Source organism: Saccostrea cucullata, unplaced genomic scaffold (genome assembly GCF_032062105.1).
Source record: "Saccostrea cucullata isolate Sc308-1 unplaced genomic scaffold, CSIRO_AGI_Scuc_v1 ctg277, whole genome shotgun sequence".
Classification (NCBI taxonomy): domain Eukaryota; kingdom Metazoa; phylum Mollusca; class Bivalvia; order Ostreida; family Ostreidae; genus Saccostrea; species Saccostrea cuccullata.
In genome coordinates this window covers 165,149-187,011 of record NW_026935934.1, presented here as the reverse complement: position 1 = coordinate 187,011, position 21,863 = coordinate 165,149, and the positions used below count along the sequence as shown (strand labels likewise).

The 21,863-nt window shown below is 33.9% G+C and overlaps 1 protein-coding gene and 2 non-coding genes across 5 annotated transcripts in view; 2 read left to right on the top strand and 1 right to left on the bottom strand.

Moving 5' to 3' along the window:
• LOC134244273 (NEDD4-like E3 ubiquitin-protein ligase WWP1) overlaps positions 1–19,715 on the top strand; it is a 38,782-nt gene extending 19,067 nt beyond the window's left edge. The window contains exons 4-21 of one of the 3 annotated variants that reach the window (XM_062726533.1): positions 1,413–1,537; positions 1,674–1,808; positions 2,463–2,489; positions 3,852–3,989; positions 4,129–4,282; positions 4,378–4,473; positions 4,627–4,859; positions 5,009–5,093; positions 7,709–7,837; positions 12,488–12,641; positions 12,956–13,044; positions 13,237–13,396; positions 14,410–14,543; positions 14,783–14,923; positions 15,259–15,379; positions 15,785–15,889; positions 16,236–16,332; positions 16,835–19,715. In XM_062726533.1, coding sequence (XP_062582517.1) covers positions 1,413–1,537; positions 1,674–1,808; positions 2,463–2,489; positions 3,852–3,989; positions 4,129–4,282; positions 4,378–4,473; positions 4,627–4,859; positions 5,009–5,093; positions 7,709–7,837; positions 12,488–12,641; positions 12,956–13,044; positions 13,237–13,396; positions 14,410–14,543; positions 14,783–14,923; positions 15,259–15,379; positions 15,785–15,889; positions 16,236–16,332; positions 16,835–17,007 — 2,296 coding nt within the window. In that variant the 3' untranslated portion in view covers positions 17,008–19,715. Of the gene's footprint in view, positions 1–1,412; positions 1,538–1,673; positions 1,809–2,462; positions 2,490–3,851; positions 3,990–4,119; positions 4,283–4,377; positions 4,474–4,626; positions 4,860–5,008; positions 5,094–7,708; positions 7,838–12,487; positions 12,642–12,955; positions 13,045–13,236; positions 13,397–14,409; positions 14,544–14,782; positions 14,924–15,258; positions 15,380–15,784; positions 15,890–16,235; positions 16,333–16,834 lie in introns of all 3 variants that reach the window. The other 2 variants (XM_062726532.1, XM_062726534.1) reach the window with 2 other exon arrangements.
• Trnat-ugu (transfer RNA threonine (anticodon UGU)) lies at positions 11,625–11,697 on the bottom strand. Its single transcript has one exon. It is a non-coding gene; the product is annotated as a tRNA-Thr (tRNA).
• Trnat-cgu (transfer RNA threonine (anticodon CGU)) lies at positions 11,998–12,070 on the top strand. The gene has a single exon. It is a non-coding gene; the product is annotated as a tRNA-Thr (tRNA).
• Positions 19,716–21,863: the final 2,148 nt, after the last annotated feature.

Genomic DNA, 21,863 nt, shown 5'->3' with positions numbered 1-21,863 from the left:
AATTGACATGTAAAGATTACAGGTCATTGCCCCTTCTTCTGGCTGGCCTGTACAAAATCACATGTATATTGTGTTTATGGCTGGTCATCCCCTACACCTTGTTAAAAGGTATCTATTCTTTACAATTTCACATGGATATTTGTGTTTTGAAATAGTTACCACTTCTTCCAGTTAAATTGTATCTGTAGAATGTCACACGTGTATATTGTGTTTTAGGCTGGTCACACATGTATATTGTGTTATTGGCTGGTCACACATGTATATTGTGTTATAGGCTTGTCACACATGTATTTCCTGTTTTAGGCTGGTCACACATGTATATTGTGTTTTAGGCTATTCACACGTGTATATTTTGTTTTAGGCTGATCACATGTATATTGTGTTTTAGGCTGGTTACATATATATTGTGTTTTAGGCTGGTCACACATGTATATTGTGTTTAAGGCTGGTCACACCTGTATAGTGTGTTTTAGGCTGGTCACATGTATATTGTGTTATAGGCTGGTCACACATGTATATTGTGTTATAGGCTTGTCACACATGTATTTCCTGTTTTAGGCTGGTCACACATGTATATTGTGTTTTAGGCTGGTCACACATGTATATTGTGTTTTAGGCTAGTCACACATGTATATTGTGTTTTAGGCTATTCACACGTGTATATTTTGTTTTAGGCTAATCACATGTATATTGTGTTTTAGGCTGGTTACATATATATTGTGTTTTAGGCTGGTCACATGTATATTGTGTTTAAGGCTGGTCACATGTATATTGTGTTTAAGGCTGGTCACACCTGTATAGTGTGTTTTAGGCTGGTCACATGTATATTGTGTTATAGGCTGGTCACACATGTATATTGTGTTTTAGGCTGGTCACACATGTATATTGTGTTTTAGGCTGGTCACACATGTATATTGTGTTATAGGCTAGTCACACATGTATATTGTGTTTTAGGCTAGTCACACGTGTATATTTTGTTTTAGGCTGATCACACGTGTATATTGTGTTTTAGGCTGATCACACAAGTGTATTTTGTTTTAGGCTGATCACACGTGTATATTGTGTTTTAAGCTGATCACACATGTATATTGTGTTTTAGGCTTGTCACACATGTATATTGTGTTTTAGGCTGATCACACATGTATATTGTGTTTTAGGCTGATCACACATGTATATTGTGTTTTAGGCTTGTCACACATGTATATTGTGTTTTAGGCTGGTCACACATGTATATTGTGTTTTAGGCTATTCACACGTGTATATTTTGTTTTAGGCTGATCACATGTATATTGTGTTTTAGGCTGGTTACATATATATTGTGTTTTAGGCTGGTCACACATGTATATTGTGTTTAAGGCTGGTCACACCTGTATAGTGTGTTTTAGGCTGGTCACATGTATATTATGTTGTAGGCTGGTTACCCCCTACTCCCGGCTAGATGTTCGAGTCCAGAGTCAGAACACCATACGAGCCCCCTCCCTCCTGGGTCAGGCCTCTGTAGAACTGTACAATATCCTCCTGGAAAATCAAGGCAAATGTATGTATACATCATTACTATACAGGATATTATGATTAAATACAATATAATTTTTTTATGATGAAGAATAAAAGCTATCTGATTTTAAGGCCAAATATGGATATTATACAATAATGAAATGGTTTTTTTTTTCCAGTAAATAATTTAACAAAGTCATTTGAAATCAAACTTGATGGAAAAGGAAAAACTGGAGAAGTCAGTCTAAGTTTCAATGGAATGGAAGTCAACATGACCCGATTCCCTAAGAGGAACGAGAGGAGACAGACCAATGGTGAGTTGTTAGATAATCCTATAAAAACACAGGTGGTGTGCGGGCTTGTGGGGAGGAGGCAGCTGCCGGAAATGAAAGACTGAGGCATTCTCAAGGCTTGCTAGAGAGAGACAATCACAGGAAGTATTTGTGGGGGAGGGGATATTAGGTCATGAGAAAGGGGAAGCAATATTGAGGGGTGATTAAGAAAAACCCCAAGGCATTCGAAGGAGGGGGGATCTAAGGGCATAGGAGAGGGAGGTAGTATGGGTCACTGGAGGAAAAGGGGATTTCAACTTGTCAGTGTAAAATTTTGTAGAAATAGCACCAGGAAAATAACAGTTATGTAGATAAGATTAAATTTGGTAGATTATATTACCAACATGTAAGTTGTTTTATTTTTAAATCCTGGTTTGATTTCATTATAGATAGACCTTAACTTTGTATGACATCGTGTGACACTCTGACATGCTAGGTTAATTTCTAGGGTAATGTAGAAGTAATTAGGTTAAATGGTGTATTCAAACACAGAATTTTATTCATTGGATATATCAAAGTACAAGATTTAAATCCTGGTTTGCTATAATCTTTGTTAACAAGACAAAGGAATTGGAAGTATATTGTCTATAGTCATTATTTAACAAGAGACTGAGTAATTATTTTACATATTTTTAGTCAGTCGTAATGAAAGAAAAAATAAAGGTGAGATGAACCAACAGCTGATCAGTCGTTATGATGCTTAATAATTAATTAGAATGATTAAAGTGGAAAAAATCAGAATGGCTCTCCTTGTTACCTATTATTTTACTACCCAGCGTAAATCATAACCCAAGATATTATAGCATCTGTTCACAGTTGCATCTTGTAAATAATCAAGATTTTTAGTCATTTTCCATGGGCCAGATCTGTATTCTATGATGTATTTGAGAACTAACAGATGTTTTACACATATATATTTGAACTTTTTAAGCCTAACATTATGCTGCCCATAGGAAATTAGAACATCTGTAAAAATTAAGAGAATGACAATCATTTTTCTTTCTACTAGAGGCTATAAATAATTGTAATATTCTGCATATTATTTCAAGCAAAATCAACCGTAGCTATCATTAAGACTCTGCTATGCCTCATTTCTGCAGCTTTATGTAGTGAATATTTCAATATGAATGCTGAAGACTACAAACCTGTCTCTGTACAGAAATTTGAATATATAGCTGTACTTCTGTAAACAGTTTAACTTCAGCCAAATTAACCAAATTACTCTATACCATGCATCAAGAATTTGTTTGCATGTATTTTTAATTCATTGCTTATTTTCATTACTGCTATTTTGGCTGCAGAAAGCATGGTGAAAGTTATGAGATTTTATTCAGTAAATGAAAAGCTTTATTTTCCTCAGTGTGTTGAAATTTTCATATATTTTTTGATGCAGGAGAATTATGAAGTTAATTTTTCATGATTAAAAACATGATTCTTGCACAAAATTCTCTGGTGATTTGGTAAATGATTCATAATGAGTAGGGCTGTCATGGTTCCAAAATTTTTCGGGTCGGGTCAGTTCTGATTTTTTAAGGTTCGGTTTAGGGTTTTTCGGTTCGGGTGGGTAATGGAATAAAAGCTCATGATTTGTATAATTTTCAACAACAAAAAGAATATTTTCAATTAATCTTAGAAATAGCAACATTATAAGAAGTTTAAAGTAATTTGCTGACTAGAAAACAATTGTACCAAATTATTTAAATCACCTTATAATGGTAATGTACTAACAAATCTCATTTTTGACGCCATTTTTCTAGTAAAAACTTCTCTACTATACAAATCGGAACCGAACCGAATTCCAGAAAAACGGAATCGTACCCGACCCGAATTAATTGTTCCGCGGTTCCTGGTCATTTCGGGTACCCGTGACAGCCCTAATAATGAGGCATTTATAACTTAATCTATACAAGGGAACTTTATTTCACAACATTTAATTTAATGATTTTCAGTGAGAATTAGTTTATCACATACATTTTAATCCAGTGTACAATCTATTCACTAAACACTTTATTTGGTTTTGTGTAGGACAAGTTTCCAGTAATTCCAATGCGTCTGGATCCAGGAACAGGAGAGCCCCTCCTGTACCCCCTCCCCCCAAACGAACGACCCAGTCAGGAGGCACAGCCAGCTCTAGCAATCAGGCCACTTCATCAGCTGCTGCAAGTAAGTCCTACATTGTACTTCATATTTTACTTTCAATTAAGCAAAAACCAAAAATGTCTTAAAATGAGTAATTCAACTTGATCTTTTGGAAAAGAATAACTCGTAAGTCATTCTTTATAAAAATGGCCAGGTTCTTCAGGTACAACCCCAGTAGCTCAGCAGAATGGTTCAGTGCCAGTAGTGAATGGTACAGGGGGAGCAACTTCTTCAGAGGATGGAAATACAGGGCCAGCAGGGAGCCCCACACAGGCCCAGCAAAATCAGTCCACTAGCAATGAACCTCTCCCAGCTGGGTACGAGACACTATTGATATCTTCTTAAGGTCTGGAAAATTGATCACTGATGTCTTTTTGTTTTAAAATTAACATCTTTGTTGTATTGGTTTTAGTTGGGAGATGAGAACTGATGCTCATGGACGTAGTTATTATGTAGACCATAATACACGCACCACTACATGGGAGAGACCACAGCCACTGCCCCCGGGGTCAGTCTTAAACTGTCTTAACAATTCATCCTCTTACTATTTAATTTAACGTTCCATTACTTTCATAGAAAATGTATTGATTATTATAAAGTTATTTGTTTATAATTGACCCTGTTTAATCAGAAGTAATTTCTCGCGGTATTATTCCTGTAGGTGGGAGAGACGGGTGGACCCTCGTGGACGTGTTTACTATGTGGATCACAACACACGAACAACAACGTGGCAGAGGCCCAACACCGACATGTTAAATAATTACAGCGCGTGGCAGGACCACCGCAATAATCGCAACATTGCTCTGGAACATCTGCAGAACCGGTTTCTGTTTCCAAATCCTCAAACTGTGGCCCCAGATAATGATCCTCTCGGACCTCTACCTGATGGATGGGGTGAGTTTGATAAATTGATAGTTATCATTTGATTATGACTGGGTTTTTTAAACACGACATGTTATGAAAAGTAAATTACTATAACATGAAATGAAGAAAAGAGGTTCGGATTTTCTAGCCAAATAACATTTATGTTTTAATTTTTGCAGAGAAACGTATAGATCCGAATGGGCGTGTGTATTTTGTGAATCACAAGAATAGAACCACACAATGGGAGGACCCCAGAACACAAGGGTAAGTCTAACAGCAAAATTTAATTTTCTATGAGTATGTCCAACAGCAAATGTTTTGTTTTTGTTTTTAGTTTTGTAGCTGACAATCAAAAAAAGAAATGAAACTTGCTAAAGGGCACATATCCAGAAATATTGCTAATAAATCCATGTCATCAAATATTAATACACATTTTCCCCCAAAAAATACATTCAAACAGAAGTCAGGACAACAATAAGCAAGACAAACATGATTCATATATCATTGTATGGTCCAAAATCCCCTCCATATCAAGTTCAAGGAGAGTTCGGTCATGTTTGACTGGGGGTGCATGTGTATGTGCAAAGTTGTCCATGTTCTTACAAGGATGATTTTTAGCTCACCTCAACGAAGTTGGGGGAGCTTATGTAATACCCTCGGCGTCGGTGTCGGCGTCGGCGTCCCGGGTTAAGGTTAAGTTTTTTGGAGCAGTTTTCTTTTTAAGTACTTCTATGTCCTATATTGATTAGACATGCATGGAAGATGGTTCTATTGTGTTTTATTGTACCAGTCAAAGTTTCAGATGCTGCAATTTCAGCAAAGGAATGACCAGGTTAATGTTTTGGAGCAGGTTAACATTTTTGGTGCAGTTTTTGGTGTAGGTTTCATTTCCAAGTAACTATAAGCCCTATGTTGACCTAACTTGCATGGATGATACATCTAAGGATGCATACTACCGGGCTTGCTTCGGATGCTGATTCTGACCTACATTTTCCGGTTGAGTGAACAGGTTAAAGTTTTTGGTGCAAGTTTCATTTCCAAGTAACTATAAGCCCTATGTTGACCTAACTTGCATGTATGATACATCTAAGGATGCATACTACAGGGCTTGCTTGGGATGCTGAATCTGACCTACATTTTCCGGTTGAGTGAACAGGTTAAAGTTTTTGGTGCAGGTTTCATTTGCAAGTAACTTTAAGCCCTATGTTGACCAAACTTGCATGGATGATACATCTAAGGATGCATACTATAGAGTTTGCTTCGGAAGCTGAATCTGACCTACATTTTCCGGTTGAGTGAACAGGTTAAAAATTTTTATGCAAGTTTCATTTCCAAGTAACTATAAACCCTAGGTTGACCAAACTTGCATGGATGATACTTCTAAGGATGCATACTACCGGGCATGCTTCGGATGCTGAATCTGACCTACTTTTTCCGGTTGAGTGAACAGGTTAAAGTTTTTGATGCAGGTTTCATTTGCAAGTAACTTTAAGCCCTATGTTGACCAAACTTGCATGGATCATACATCTAAGGATGCACACTACCGGGCTTGCTCGGATGCTGAATCTGACCTACATTTTCTGGTTGAGTGAACAGGTAAAAGTTGTTGGTGCAGGTTTCATTTCCAAGTAACTATGAGTTCTTTAATGACCAATCTTGCATGGATGATACATCTAAGGATGCATACTACCAGGCTTGCTTCGGATGCTGAATCTGACCTACTTTTTGTGGATGAGTGAAAATGTTAGTTTTTGATGCATGTTTCATTTCCAATTAACTATGAGCCCTATAATGAGCAAACTTGCATGGACGATACATCTTAGGATGCACACTAATGGACTAACGGATGCTGAATTCGACATACATTTTTCAGATAATAGACCAGGTAAAAGTTATGGGTGCAGGTCTATTACCAAAAAACTATAAGGCTTATATAACATTGTATAAACCAAACTTGCACAAATGTTGCATCAAGAGATGAAAACTCTCAAATTTGCTTCAGATGCTGGATTTTGATTACATTTTCATGAAGAAGAACTAGTTTAAATTTTTTATGTAGGTCTATTGCAAAGTATCAGATCAAAATTGCTTAAATATTTTCATATTTGGAATGTACACTTTTTGTTGGTTAATTGTGTGACTTTGCCTTACTTAAAGACAACATTCGTTGAGGTGAGCTCTGTAATCTCTGATTACCTATGTTTATGGCATTGAGGAGAGCCCAAATGTCATCTTGCCAGCATCCCATTGAAATGGCTAACCAAAGGAGTTAGTTGATACATCTGAAAAGAAATTAGCATCGTATTTATTTTCTAAGATGCTCACAATGAATAATTACTAGAAAATAAAATTGCTTATTCACACAAGAAAAAAGTTATAATTGTTGCAGATGAATTTCTGTATGCAACAAGTGTAGAATAATTACAAAAATTACATAAATATGAATTCTGGAAGACTAAAAATATTGAATTTCAAAATTAACATAAAATAGCCCATGGAGAATAGGAGAACCCTGATTAGAAATGATTTGGATACTGTAAATTCCTAAATATATGTGTGGAATTAATTATCGCTTAATTTTGCAAGAAGCACCACACACAAAATTAAATTACTCACTTTTATTTCTATGTTGCTGAAATCTTTGTTAAAACTCTTGATCAACCGTCCATTTGCGGATTCTTATTCTTGCGATTTGCTGTTGAAGAGCCCATTCACAATAAAAAGTACTCACGAAAAATAAGGAATCTACAGTAAACAGCATGAGATTTTCATGTATATCTATTTAGAAATGTTCATTATTCTTAAAAAATCTCAGTCTGCTTAACCTTTAACATCGATGATTATAAAGAGTAACTATGATTTTGTTTTTCTCCCCCTAGAATTATACAGGAGGACCCCTTGCCTGAGGGCTGGGAGATGAGATATACCGCAGACGGTGTGAGATACTTTGTAGATCACAACACCAAGACGACAACATTCCAAGATCCCAGGGGAGGGCAGGGCAAAGGGTGAGTATATGTATCATACACATTCAAAAGTGAGGGCAGGCCAAGACAACCACACTCCAAGATCCCAGGGGAGGTGGTGGGGGGGGGGGGTGTATTGAATTAACAAGAATACAGTGGGAGTATATTGAATTTACAATATCCTAAGGGAGGGAAAGAGAGTATATAGAATTTAGAAGATCCTGGGGAAGATAAAGGAAGGCAGGAGGAGAATATTTAATTTACAAGATCCCAGGGGATTTTAGGGAAGTATATATGTTGTACAATATATAAGGGAGGGTAGGGTAGTAAATATATCGTAAAAGATCCTAGGGGAGGGAGAAGGGGAGTAATTATAATTTACAACATCCTAAGGAAGGGTAGGGAAATAAAAATATAAGTTACAAAATCCAGGGGGGAGGGCTGTTTATAATTTGCAAGATCCTAAGGAAGTGTAGGGGAGTAAATAAAATGAACAAGATTGTAGGGGAGGGCAGGGGTAGTAAATATGATGTACAGGATCCAAGGGGAGGGCAGGGGAGAACAATGTATATATAATGTAAAAGAGGAGGCTAGGGGATATATATAATTAGCTTAGTAGTTATAAAATGTCATACTTAGGTGACAAGGTGATGAACTCACTGGTTATGTCAAAAGTCACTGTTTTCTGATCAATTGTTTTGAAAAATGATCATGAACTGCAATTTGTTAATAGAAAATATATATGCCAGAAAGATTGTTGCATTAAATCATCGGATAGGTTGGATTTTATTTTCTGTGTAAAAAATTTAGAGCATTTACCAATAGTATGTTGCATATTTAGCAGTTCCACCCCCATCTCAAAGATGCCACTGTTTAAACATATGCACTCTTCTCTCTACATTATTAAAAGAGTTGCTTTGCCTAGCCCAATACAGATTTCAATTTCACACTGCACATGACTGTATTATGTCCCTAACTAAATATATAACAATTTCAGCAATTTAAACCATTTCTGTTTTAAGTTCAATCTAGTCAAAGTAATTTTTATTTAAATTATGCTTTTTTTATTGTGCTTAGAACTCCTTACTGTCTATAATTTATTCCTGAAGGGAAAAAATTATCTGCAAGTTTTATCCTTTTACATTATGGAGAGACTCTTTCATCTCATGAGAGAAACGCTAATTGTATTATATATTTATATTGATATGTGTATCATGATATAGTCCCAGTGTATCATGATATACCACATATGTTAGCTGTATGGTTCCCCCTTACTATAGGCTGTATTCTAGGATTCTATCAGATTATTTTGGAGGAATATTTTGTCCTTGACCCACTTATTAGCTGGCCAGTTTTTCACCAGAATCTGTTGCTATTTTTGGATCAGCCTTGGATCTTCTCTGTCAGCCAATGTTCTTTGCTGAAAAGTTCTTTTATAATAATTGTTTAAGGGGGGACCTATGTCCGAAAAGTCTTTGTGTGAAATTTTCAAAACTTTGACATTTCTTTCCTGACCACTTGCTTTTAATTTTTAGGTATTGAAAACAATACCTTTATGTGCTTATTTTTACACAGGAGCACGTGCAAAAACAGTGTGAAATGCTAAAAATAGATTATTTTCAGACATTCTTGTTTTACTCCAAATATGCGCTAAAAAGAACCAAAAATGTCAAATCACAATCGAAATCAACATTTATTTAATTTATATGACTTGTATCTTTAAAATGAAGGCAAATTCATTGTAATTCATCTCGCATGAAAAATTATAAAGGAGCACAATGTAAGTATCACCCCGTTTTTCTTGTCGTATTTTTTACAATTCCGACATGCATAACAGGTAATATCTTAAAAAGTCTTTGTGTGAAAATGTTGTAATTAATATTTTTTGAAAGAATTCATCTCTTTAATTTAACAAAGAAAAAAGTATACCTTTATGATATAATAAACGAGAAATATGACGTTTTCTTTTATTTTCGTTCTCTTCTGTCATAAACATTGACCTTTCTGCACTAAAAAAGGTAAGTTAGCACTGACAAACATCTGAATATAAATCTATTTTGCAAAAAACGAGTATTTTGTTTTGATAAGAAATAATTTAAACAGATAAACTCTTTTCTCCTTCATTCCATTTATTCTGTCCCCCCCCCTTTCCCCGTCAACAACCAACACCTATAGAACCTAGGAATGACATAATACAATAAAATCTACATACACTATAAATCAATAAAATATAGGTACAAGTACATTTCTTAATTTCTTTTTAGTTTTATCCAGAAAATACAATTAATGGTAATCATAAAATTAAACATATTTCCCTGATTAAAGCCACTGTCTTTGCTGAATTTTATCTTATAAATTTTGCATTTTTATATCAGCATATCATGGAGGTATATCTTCACAACTGAAATTGCTATGAATTATCAACCAAAGGAAGAGAATTCTAATATTAACAAACTCCATAAATCAAATAAAACTGTTATAAATGATGAAAAAAATTCCTTTTGTAAACTGTGTACGTTATTGATTAATAACAATGTTATGCCTATAGTCACAGTTGCAAAAGTCAGCGGGAAAAAACAAACGTCGCTATTGTGACGTCACATAACGCTGCTTTGACGTAGAACGACATAGGTCCCCCCTTAAGTTCATATCATACCCAAAATGTAAGTTATATCTTATCTTGACTATGTGTTCTCTCCAGCATGCAGTCATATTTATACTATACTCTCAGATTAACATGATTAAGATGCCATATGATGAGAAACAGTATTTTATTCTTAAACTTTTCCTTTTGACAGCTCGTTATTTCCTCTCACTTATTGCCCGGTGCACATGTGTAATGATCCTTGTAGCAAAACAGTAATGTGGAACGTCAAATGATATTTAAACTATAAATTTTATCACCAAGTGTAAATAATTTTTAATTTTGATGATATTGAAAGAAAAAAATTTAGTGAAATACAAAAAAAGGAAAAACACACAATATCAAATAAGTCAAAATAGGGGGAAATGGGCATATTGTGTAAAGGGGAATAACTTTGATGAAAATAAATCAGACATTAAGGAGGCAACTTCTATTAATCAGAAAAGATTTAATAAACATGTTTCAATTTAATGAATTATCACATGGGAGAGATCCTTTTGATGAGGAATTAGAATCAAAACTCTTAATTTTCCCATGAATATTTAATTCAGGATTGAAATGTCTTAATTAAGTGACAGAAAAATTAAAAATCATTCATAGGGAAGCTACTGAGGAATCAAAATAGGCACAATTTATTTTAATGAGAAAAAAAAACCCATTTGAACACAGAGCTCTACCAAATAGAAATGATTGCTACCCAAAAGTATTTTAACACAAGTTTTTTATGCTGTTAATTTTATCACCAAATGTAAATAATTTTTAATTTTGATGATATTGAAAGAAAAAAATTTAGTGAAATACAAAAAAGGAAAAAACACACAATAGTAATCTTGATATGAATTATTGCAGCAGTATCATTTAGGAAATAAAAATAAACTCTGATGACATACATTCAGTTCAATTCACTTTATTGACAATTACCATGTCGGCATACAGTCATGAACATTAATAACGTAACACAAATTAACACGATTAATACATGCATATTCAAAATGAGAAATATGAGGTGAACAAAATTGTATATTTTGTATACATAGAGGTAATGCAAAATTGTCACAAAAAGTTATTTTTATTAACAAGGAAGTTTAGTCTTGTATGATGGAAAATATATATATACTTCATTTATTAATAAATTATTATATGTAATTTGAAAAAAAAGGGGAAAAAATATATTCTTGGTTATGCAGCCCCCAGTGAGGATCGAACTCACGACCCCTGGTTTACAAGACCAGTGCTCTAACCACTGAGCTATGGAGGCTTACATGTAGACGTTTCACAATAATCCGCTTTTCAACCTACGGCTGACTGTTTGTTCGCTGTATTGATTAAGTGGCTGTATGATTCACCGCTTCACTATGCCTTTACAAGGGCCCATTGTATGGCAGTCATGCCATAGGCTATTTTTAGCACCTATTGTGATAAGAGATTTACCTTTACCTGTATGAATACTGTGTACTTATATTTATATACACACCTGAACACAGGTTTTAAAGGTAAACCAGCTGATAATTGGCTGCCTAGTACTCTATACAGGAATAACATGCAGTGGAGTTGAAGTGCCCCTATAGCTCAGTGGTTAGAGCACTGGTCTCGTAAACCAGGGGTCGTGAGTTCGACTCTCACTGGGGGCAGGTTTTTTTTTTCATTTTTTTTTTTCAATTATTTAATTTTGGGCTTCTATAATAACATAATATTTCAAACAGTTGTCCAAAATTAATAGAAAATGAGAAATAACCATGCCCTGTCTTTGTTTAACAAAGTGTAGTCATTCTGTCAGTTGCCTTGAGAAATAGTGTAGCAGATGGACTACATTAATTAAAATGAACCATGAAATTCAGTGTATGGTCATTGATTATAAAAATTGGGCATTTGAGTTAGTTAATGAATGTGGGAAGGTTATACAGTTGATTAATGTTAACTGATAAGCTGTCATTAGATTGGATTTAGATAATTTTCTGAGCAGGGAAGTTAAGAGTGTTGAACTTTTCAATATCAAACCAGTGTCTGTAGAGAACCTGTAATTGACTTTATAACTTGCCTGATTTCAGACCTAAGGGGGCCTATGGTGTGCCTTTACAGTATGAGAGGAGTTTCCGATGGAAGCTGGGACAGTTCCGATACCTGTGTACCTCCAATGCTCTGCCAGGCCACGTCAAAATCACAGTGTCCAGGGATAATCTGTTTGAAGATTCGTTTCAGCAGGTATCTTAGACATGGCGATATTTTTATATGACATTTCTTATAGCAATCAGACATTAAATGTATATACTAGTGTTTCTGTTAGTTTCATGAAACAAACACAGGAAATGTAATATATCACTATGCTTCCTGCATGAATTCTCAAAGTGTGCAACACATAAATCCAGATGGCAGAAGTTTTACAAAATTAAATATTACCAGATGTTGGTTGAAGCAAGTTCTTATATTCAAGTCTTTGCAGACTAATTGCAGAAATAAATGTTTACTGTAGAGTTGATGATTAGCTGTAATCAATAACTGAGATTTTGTATCGACAGATTATGAGATTGCAGCCCTTTGACTTGAGGAGAAGACTGTACATTATATTCAAGGGAGAGGAAGGTTTAGATTATGGGGGCGTGGCAAGGTAATGTATTACCTCCCATAACAAATCATGTAGGTTTCTTTGTAGAATATTAATAATGCTAAATTAATTGTTATCACAAATTATGTCATTCATGCAATGACATTGATATAAATTATCCACCAATTTTTATAGCAAAAAAAGCTGAGACTGAGAGAGAAAAAGAGATGTTAAAATCTTGGTATTGCTTTACAGAGAATGGTTTTTCCACCTGTCCCATGATGTACTGAACCCTATGTACTGTCTGTTTGAGTACGCCAGCACCAATAACTACTGTCTACAGATCAATCCAGCCTCCAGTGTTAACCCTGACCACCTCGTATACTTCAGGTTCATCGGCAGATTTATTGCCATGGTCAGTACCTTGCTCTTGTCTAGTCAAATTTTAAGTGGTATGGAATGATTGCAAAGAAATCTTGTATTTCTGTGAAAAAAAACTTTATGAAAATACTCAACTATTTGATAATTTGAAAGCTAAAAAAAATTTAATGCTATGAATTGTAGAATATTGACTGTCCATATTTTAGCAGAAGAAGAGTACAAGAAATGTAACTCAATTTCATGATAAAGTTTTCGTTTTGTTAGCTCTACTGGTCAGAGACCAGAAGAGCTTATGCGATAGTAATGCGTCCGGTGTCCATCCGTCTGTCTGTCCGTCTGTCTGTAAACAATTTTTCAAAATGCTACTCCTCCTACAGTTTTGGTCTAATTTCAATATAACTTGGCACACAAGTAGAATACACTAAGATACATAATTCTGTGTATCGGTTTTTGATTTCGATGAACGGTGTTGCCGTGGTTACTAAAAATAGAAATTTCAGTGAAATTGTTTCAAAATGCTACTCCTCCTACAGTTTTGGTCTGATTTCAGTATAATATGGCACACAAGTAGAATACACTAAGATACATAAATATGTGTATCGGTTTTTGATTTAGATGAACGGTGTTGCCGTGGTTACTAAAAATAGAAATATCTGTAAAATTGTTTCAAAATGCTACTCCTCCTACAGTTTTGGTCTGATTTCAATATAACTTGGCACACAAGTAGAATACACTAAGATACATAATTCTGTGTATCAAATTTTAATTTTGATGAACTGTGTTGCCGTGGTTACTAAAAATTGAAATGTCTGTAAAATTGTTTCAAAATGCTACTCCTCCTACAGTTTTGGTTTGATTTCAATATAACTTGGCACACAAGTAGACTACACTAAGAACATAAAGAGACTTTATCAACGATCATTATTCTATATATTGCTGTTGTAAAGTTTCAAATCCCAGCTGCTTAAGTACTCTTCTCTTCCTTTACTGTAAGTTCAAACCAGTAGAGCTTCAGTCTCGACAGAGACTTCTGGTTCTGTTTTCCAGGCACTTTACCATGGGAAGTTTATAGACAGTGGTTTTACTCTACCTTTCTACAAGAGAATGTTGAGCAAAAAATTATACCTAAAGGATATAGAAACGATAGATCCCGAGTTTTACAATTCTTTAGTGTGGATAAGGTATGGTTTATATATTGTAATTCCAATCTACGATATTTGTCCTCTCTATTTCTTTGGAATTCACAATTTTTGTAAGGCAGTTAACTTGTTTGTGTGATTATGATTATGTGAGAATGTACTGAATTTGACTTGATATTCCTTCTGTCTGTATCATTTATCATGTTTTATCCCTTTGACATGTTGTTAATAGAATATGTTCAAAACAAAAAACCTGTTTTATGTAAGAACTTTGATTCCAGGGATAATGATATAGAGGAATGTGGACTTGAGTTATTTTTTACTGCTGACTTTGAGATCCTGGGTAAAGTAGAACAACACGATCTGAAAGAGGGGGGATCTGAAATCAAAGTCACAGAGGAGAACAAGGAGGAATACATAGAGTAAGACATTGTCACCTTTATATTCTCAGCTTTGTAGATTGAGGACTACATTAGTAATTGTAAAAGAGCAGGAGAAGGTCCATAAACTGTACAGTTAGACCTGTCATAACCACTACCTGTATTTACTGACTTCCTGACTCATGCAACCAGTAATTACCTCACCAAATAATATGTTTTGTAATCAAGATTCAGTGATGCCATGTCTAATGGGGCATAAAATCATCATTTTCAGTTTATTATCTATGTTCACAGCAAATAAATGCCCCTTAAAACAGGTTTGACTGTACTCCATTTTGACAGTATGAAAATCAATATTTTACTCTGTGTGTTTTTAGCTTGATGACAAACTGGCGGTTCTCTCGTGGGGTGGAGGAGCAGAACAAGGCATTCTTGGATGGTTTCAGTGAGGTGGTGCCCTTACAGTGGCTACAGTACTTTGATGAGAGGGAACTGGAGGTATGTTAACTATATTATCTCTGTATAAAGATAGCATGTTTTGGAGAGCAAGTTTGGCTACTATCATTGTCACTTATTGATACTTTTCTGTTATTAGTTAAAGAAACAAGATTAAACAGATCAAACTCTACTAAATTCTTCACATCAAAACTCTAGCATTAAAATAACTTCTCTGAAAATTATTTAGTAAATGTTCTTATAATGATGATAAAATTTTTCAATGATTTGAACTTAACAGGTATGTTCTGGTTCAGAGTATAAATTAATCTGTAAAATTTAATTTTGAATTGAGAGAGTGTCCATTGTTGTGTGTTTAAAAAGTAAACAATTTTGATTATGGTAAAAATATTCACAGAGCCTTGTCAAAGTTACCTCCCCTTAACACAGTTCTGTTTTCTTTGTTAGTTGATGCTGTGTGGTATGCAGGAGATAGACGTTGATGACTGGGAAAGAAACACAATTTACAGGCATTACCAAAGAAACTCCAAACAAGTTGTCTGGTTCTGGAAGGTAAGAATTCACTGGAGGGATCCAAAGGGGTTAAGCTGATAATTTGAGAGGACATAATACATCTTGTTTTGAGAAAGATTTTTTTCATTTGCATGTACCTTCGTATTGCTGCAGTCTTTTGGTTATGTCATTTTAATTCTTTTCATTATTGGCTGTCGGATCTGGTCAATTATTTCTTACGGATATTCAATGAAAATTGAGCAGAATTTAGGACATTTTTTTAAAATTGTTCTGAATTTTACCTTTTTGTAACTTTCTTACATGTGTTTCTTAAATTTGATGTCTCTTTTAAAATGAAAAATATTTGCCTTTACAATGATACAATCTTTTTCTGTATAAATTTCAGTTTGTACGGGATATTGACAATGAAAAGAAGATTCGTTTACTACAGTTTGTCACAGGAACATGTCGGCTACCAGTTGGAGGCTTCGCAGAACTAATGGGTAACTAGCTTCTGACTTCATGCCCTTAATTTATTGGGAGAAATTCTGATGAGTTGTAAAGGATTAAAAATACAGTAATTTCAGTAACACCTCCTGCTTTGATTTAAAAAATTATCACACGTCACTTAACACATTACTGTATAAGGGAATTTTTCACCCCTATTTTATTGTCGCCCCTTAGCCTTATCCTTCTCTGGCAAAAATAAATAGTACAGTATAATTTATTATTCAACAAAATTGGGACTGAGTGAATTTTAGAAGGGACAAAATTGTTTTCAAGTGTGAACTGGCAAAAAGTAAGGGGCAAAAATAACCCTTAAACAGTATTTCATTAAACATAGAGATGAGTGAAGGAGGAGCACTTAACAGTGCTTTTAACTCTTTGGGACAAGAATGTAATAATTTTAAATTACTGAGTATTATAACACCTGCCAAATCTATACCCTACAAACAGAGAGATTATTATAGAAATGGATATCTAACTACTGATATTGCTTTATAGGGAGCAATGGACCACAGAGATTCTGTATAGAGAAGGTCGGCAAGGAAACCTGGTTACCAAGGAGTCACACATGCTTTAACAGACTAGACTTACCTCCCTATAGAAGTTATGAACAATTATTTGAAAAATTAACAATGGCCATTGAAGAGACTGAAGGCTTTGGACAGGAATAGCGACTAGATTTAATTACGGAGGCAGTCTTTCAGATTACACCTGGACTCTTTGGACCATCGATCACATTGATGGAGAATTTTAAGATGATCTGTGATCCCCCTTTTTCCCCTTTCTGTCCTAGACATTACTTTTGAATGGTTATTTGTTGTGAAAATTTTTCTTTTGCTAAAATAATGATGTTTTTAGAAGAACATGTATATCATTCAATTTTTAATTTTTAATGTTGGAAAAATTATGTTTCAATGAGAAGTGTAGGGTGTTTTTTTTTTTTGGATTGTGTTTAAGTGAATGTACTTTGATAATATATATTATTATACTGTAGATTCCCTAAAGACTCTTCATTTTAATACTTAATTTATAAATTTTTATGTACAATGAAGAACAAAAATTACCATCCATCAAAAGTGGCAATATGGATGATTTATATATAATTAAATAAATGAAGGCCAAAATTAAATTAATTTTCTTCTCAGGAAATATGCAAGAATAAATTTCTTACTTTTGATCAAAAGGAATCTACAGTATCACAGTCATTTATTTTTTTTTAATTGTTAAAAATCTTACCGGTATTTTTTTGTAGGATTTATAAGAAACCAAGAATATATAAGGCATATAGTTGACTGATTCATTTATCAGATGTTGTTAATCATGGATGCATGTGTTATGTGTGTGAACTCAGATCCCAGGCCTTTGGAAGGAGGGACAATTCATGTCGGAGGAGGAAGTCTTAGCTTAGTTTTGTTTGTTGTCTGGGGTTTTCCTTAGACTGCTATCCTTTTTATTTGCAAATGGAGCATTTTATAAATGTTCTGAATATTTGACTGTGATAGGTCAGAAACCATGCAGATTTTCTTTAGATAACAAATTATTGCTTACCTTCAAAAAGATTTGTTTTTTTAACTTTGTTAGAGGAGACTTAAGCTTCTCTCTAGGCCTGTGTTCTCCAGAATACCAGAATTTGGTGATAAATAAATCCTTATTGTCATTAGCTGAATGCATTTTTTTTTTTGGTTGACATAATGACTTTTTTTAATGAAATACATTGAGGACTTTGTTCAGTTTAAATACACAGTAAATATGGATTAAGATATGACTGAACATTTTGTCTTTTTCAGTATTTCTGCATGTGGTGTTTGGGTTTCTATTTTAAGGCATTCTGAAGGAGCTTTGTCCCATTAAAAGGAAGGAATCATAAGTATATGTGGCAGACTCATTCCAGTGTAAGGAGAGGGCTAAATGAGGCATTGTGCCTGCTGTCCTATCCTATATTTTGTTAAAAAAAAACTTGTTTACGTTACTATGCCATAAATGTCATACATATTTATGTCATATATATTTATTTTGTATAAAAATTGATATGTTTTGCAGTTTTCAATTAAGATAAGAAAGACAAGTTATCTACCCTTGGTACTCCAAGATAATGCACGAGTTAGATGTTGTCCACTTTCCTATGCCTCCCTCCCTGATCTAATAAATTACATGTATTTATCTCATTGCAATCAGCTTGAAACATGCATTGTACGTCTTCCTGGAAATAAAAATCATTTTTTGTTGAAGATGAATTTACAAATTGAATTTCAAAGACCTACAGAGGCATATCTTAAATTAAGCACTATTTAAAAATGTATGTCATGTTTTATAATACATATCCATCTCCAGTAGTCAGAGAATCATAGGACCACATAACCTTACAAACTTTTATTTTTTGTCTAAGCATGGATGTGCTCTGATCTTGTTGCAATTGCATTAAAAAGTTGTTGTGACCTGTTATTATTTGTAATGCAATATTGTACATTTTCTTTTGAATGAGTTGATGTAAAAATGTATTCCATTATTTATTACAGACATTGTTATCAAGGCACAAAGCATCTCAATTTACGAATGCGGGTGGGTACGACCCTTTTCGACCCGAGTGGGTTCGACCCGCGTGGTTTTGACCCAAGTGGTTTCGTTCCGATGCAGTATTAATTATAACAATTTCGTTTTGGGGGTCTAATTCAAAATATTCAGATTTTTTTAACCGATCGTGACTGTTTATTATTTAAAATATTGCATAATAATTACGTTTATTTAAACCATTTATTATACATATATAGACAATAAATTCGTATATTATCCCACAAAGAGCTGATTAGTTTTTAAGGAAAAATGTTCAAATATAAATTCTTTATATTTTTCAAATGAAATGAATTGCATCCAAGTTTACTATTGACTTCAATGTTGACAACCAATAATTGACACGTATCCCTCCTTGAAGCCATACAGCTACCGTGAAACCATGTGTATACCTAAGGTATACACCATACCTTATAGTCTGAACCCCTCTATATACCTGTATGTATATAATTATAAGTAGGTCGAAACCACTTGGGTCGTTACCATGCGGGTCGAACACGGAATCGGGTCATAACCACTCGACACTTCAATTTACAACACTATGAAAATACAAATCAGTTTGTTATTGGAAGAGTTATCTTTCTTGTTGAACTTGTTTGTGTAATTGAGCATATAGTCACAGTGAATATACAGATATATCAATAATCTTTCTCTGAATACAGCGTGTGTTTGCTTTCTTTTGATTTCCCAATACGTTGACCTTCTATCTGTCTAACATGTGTTGTTTTTATTATGACATGTAAAATATTGATTAAAACGATAGTAAAATTGTTATCAACAGGAGGTCAGTCATATAAAATAATGAAATCTATTATTGTTGTTGTTGTTGTTTGAATCAAACAAGTCCTGAATACCTGTTTGTGGTTGGAAATCTTGCCCTTTTAATTTGAAGAAAAGATAAATTCAGTAGTAAGTGAATACAGTAAAACAGGCTTTTGTTGAATTAATGCTTACAGAGAAGTGTACAGTGGCTCTAAAATATATTGTGAACTTACTGATATTACAAATTACTTATCTACCGAAGCAAATTCACCAATACCTGGCTCTATGTTATAAGTGTGTTTTACTGTATTTGTGACACTGGTCAACAGGATAAAAAAGTCTTGCTAACGAAGCTGGTATTACTGGTACATGTATATGTATTCCTGAGTAATTTTATGTCCCATGTTTGCTAAACTTGCATGTTTGATATGGATGATGTACAATAGATACTTCCTTTTAGACCTAGATCATGAGCTAAAGCAAATATGAGCTAAAAAATCTGGGTTGTGTCTTCCAGAGCAAAGATAATTTAAATCAGCCTGGAAGTTAAGTATTTGGACCATCAGATTAGAGATGCACTGGAGCCAATTTCAGGTTCACTCAGTGATAATTTTTCTTTCCTGTTGAATGAAATGGTGAAATTAACTACACATGTACTGCATTTTATTAAACATTCATTTTGAGTAAGACTTAACTTGAATCCACATGTTTCACTTATCCTAGTAGATTCCTGGCTTCAGGGGCACCAATGCTGAGATTTTCTCAAATCTGAGATTTCTCAGAAAATTTCAATATTTGAGTTTTTCTCTTTGAACTGTGCCACCAAACATATATTTTCTCAAACTCGGACTAATCTTTTGGGGTTTTTCTCAAATTTGAGATTTGTATACTTTGGTGAACCATTGCAGTTTATGTGTCATCTAGTTTGGGATTTTCACACTATTATAAGAATATATTGGATAATAAGACTATAAAATAATAAACTTTTGTCAATTGATGTATCTTAGATCAATAAACAGTCACCTATTTTTGGAGATTCATAGCTGTATCTCAGTTTTACAATACTAAAGGGTAGGAATCATCAAGCTTTCTTAGTTGACTTACTTGAATTGTGTCAACCAAAATCTAGGTCATCATTACCTCGTTTTTGAATTCAAGGTTATATCTTTCATTCATCTATCAGTTGATGAGTCTTGGGTTACCTGAGAATGTTAAACAAAATGTTGGTCAACATGACCTACTTTTGGAATTCCAAGGCTAGGGGCCCGTTTTTCAAAAGAACTTACGACTTAATACCAAATTTAGTTTTTCCTATAACTTTCTAAACAACAATATTGAAAATGATTTTAATCTTTCTAAAAGGAATGTAGTAAGATATTTTTATACAAGCAATTTTAAACAAAATCAATTTTGCAAAATGTTACAATCATCCTACTTTTGGTTTTTGGTCTTAGTCGTAAGTTCTTTTGTAAAACGGGCCCCAAATCTTCATATTTTAGATAACAAGGCTTAGAACCATCCACCTTTGTCAAATGATGCATCTTTGGTTTTGATAACATATAGGTCACCATGACCTACTTATAAACTTTCATGGCTTTATCTGAAATTTCAAACAACAAGGGGTTAGACACATCAATTTTGTCAGTTGATGCATTGTTGGATTTATTCTTAAAGAGTTTCCATTATTTTCCTGGAATATTAAGTTGAATTGATCATATTTACGATACTGCCAATCATGTAATAAATAAAAGAACACAACAATTTCATTTTAATGATTTTTATTAACATGTTTTTTTTGGTTTGTTTTTTGTCATCAGTATTTAATAACATGAAATGCATTAAAGAAAAATCTGCATGTAACAATGACATATAAAACATGTGAATGAGGAATCTAAAGGGGGTCTAAGTATTGCTGCTTTTTTCAGTTTTTCCTTCTTCAAAGTTTAATCTCTCTAGATATACCTACGAATATTCTGTTCAATCATGTCTCGTTCTGCTTGATCTCCTCTCATGTTGCGTATGTAATAAAACTAGAATCAAATACCCCTAAAAATATCCCAGGAAAGTGATTTGTCAATTTGCTATTTAATGAATGGGACTTCAAATTTCTTTAAAAATTGGACAAATCATTTTTTGACATGAAAGTTGACAAAATACCCACTCAAAAATGGCTATATGATTATCTCCCATTACACAA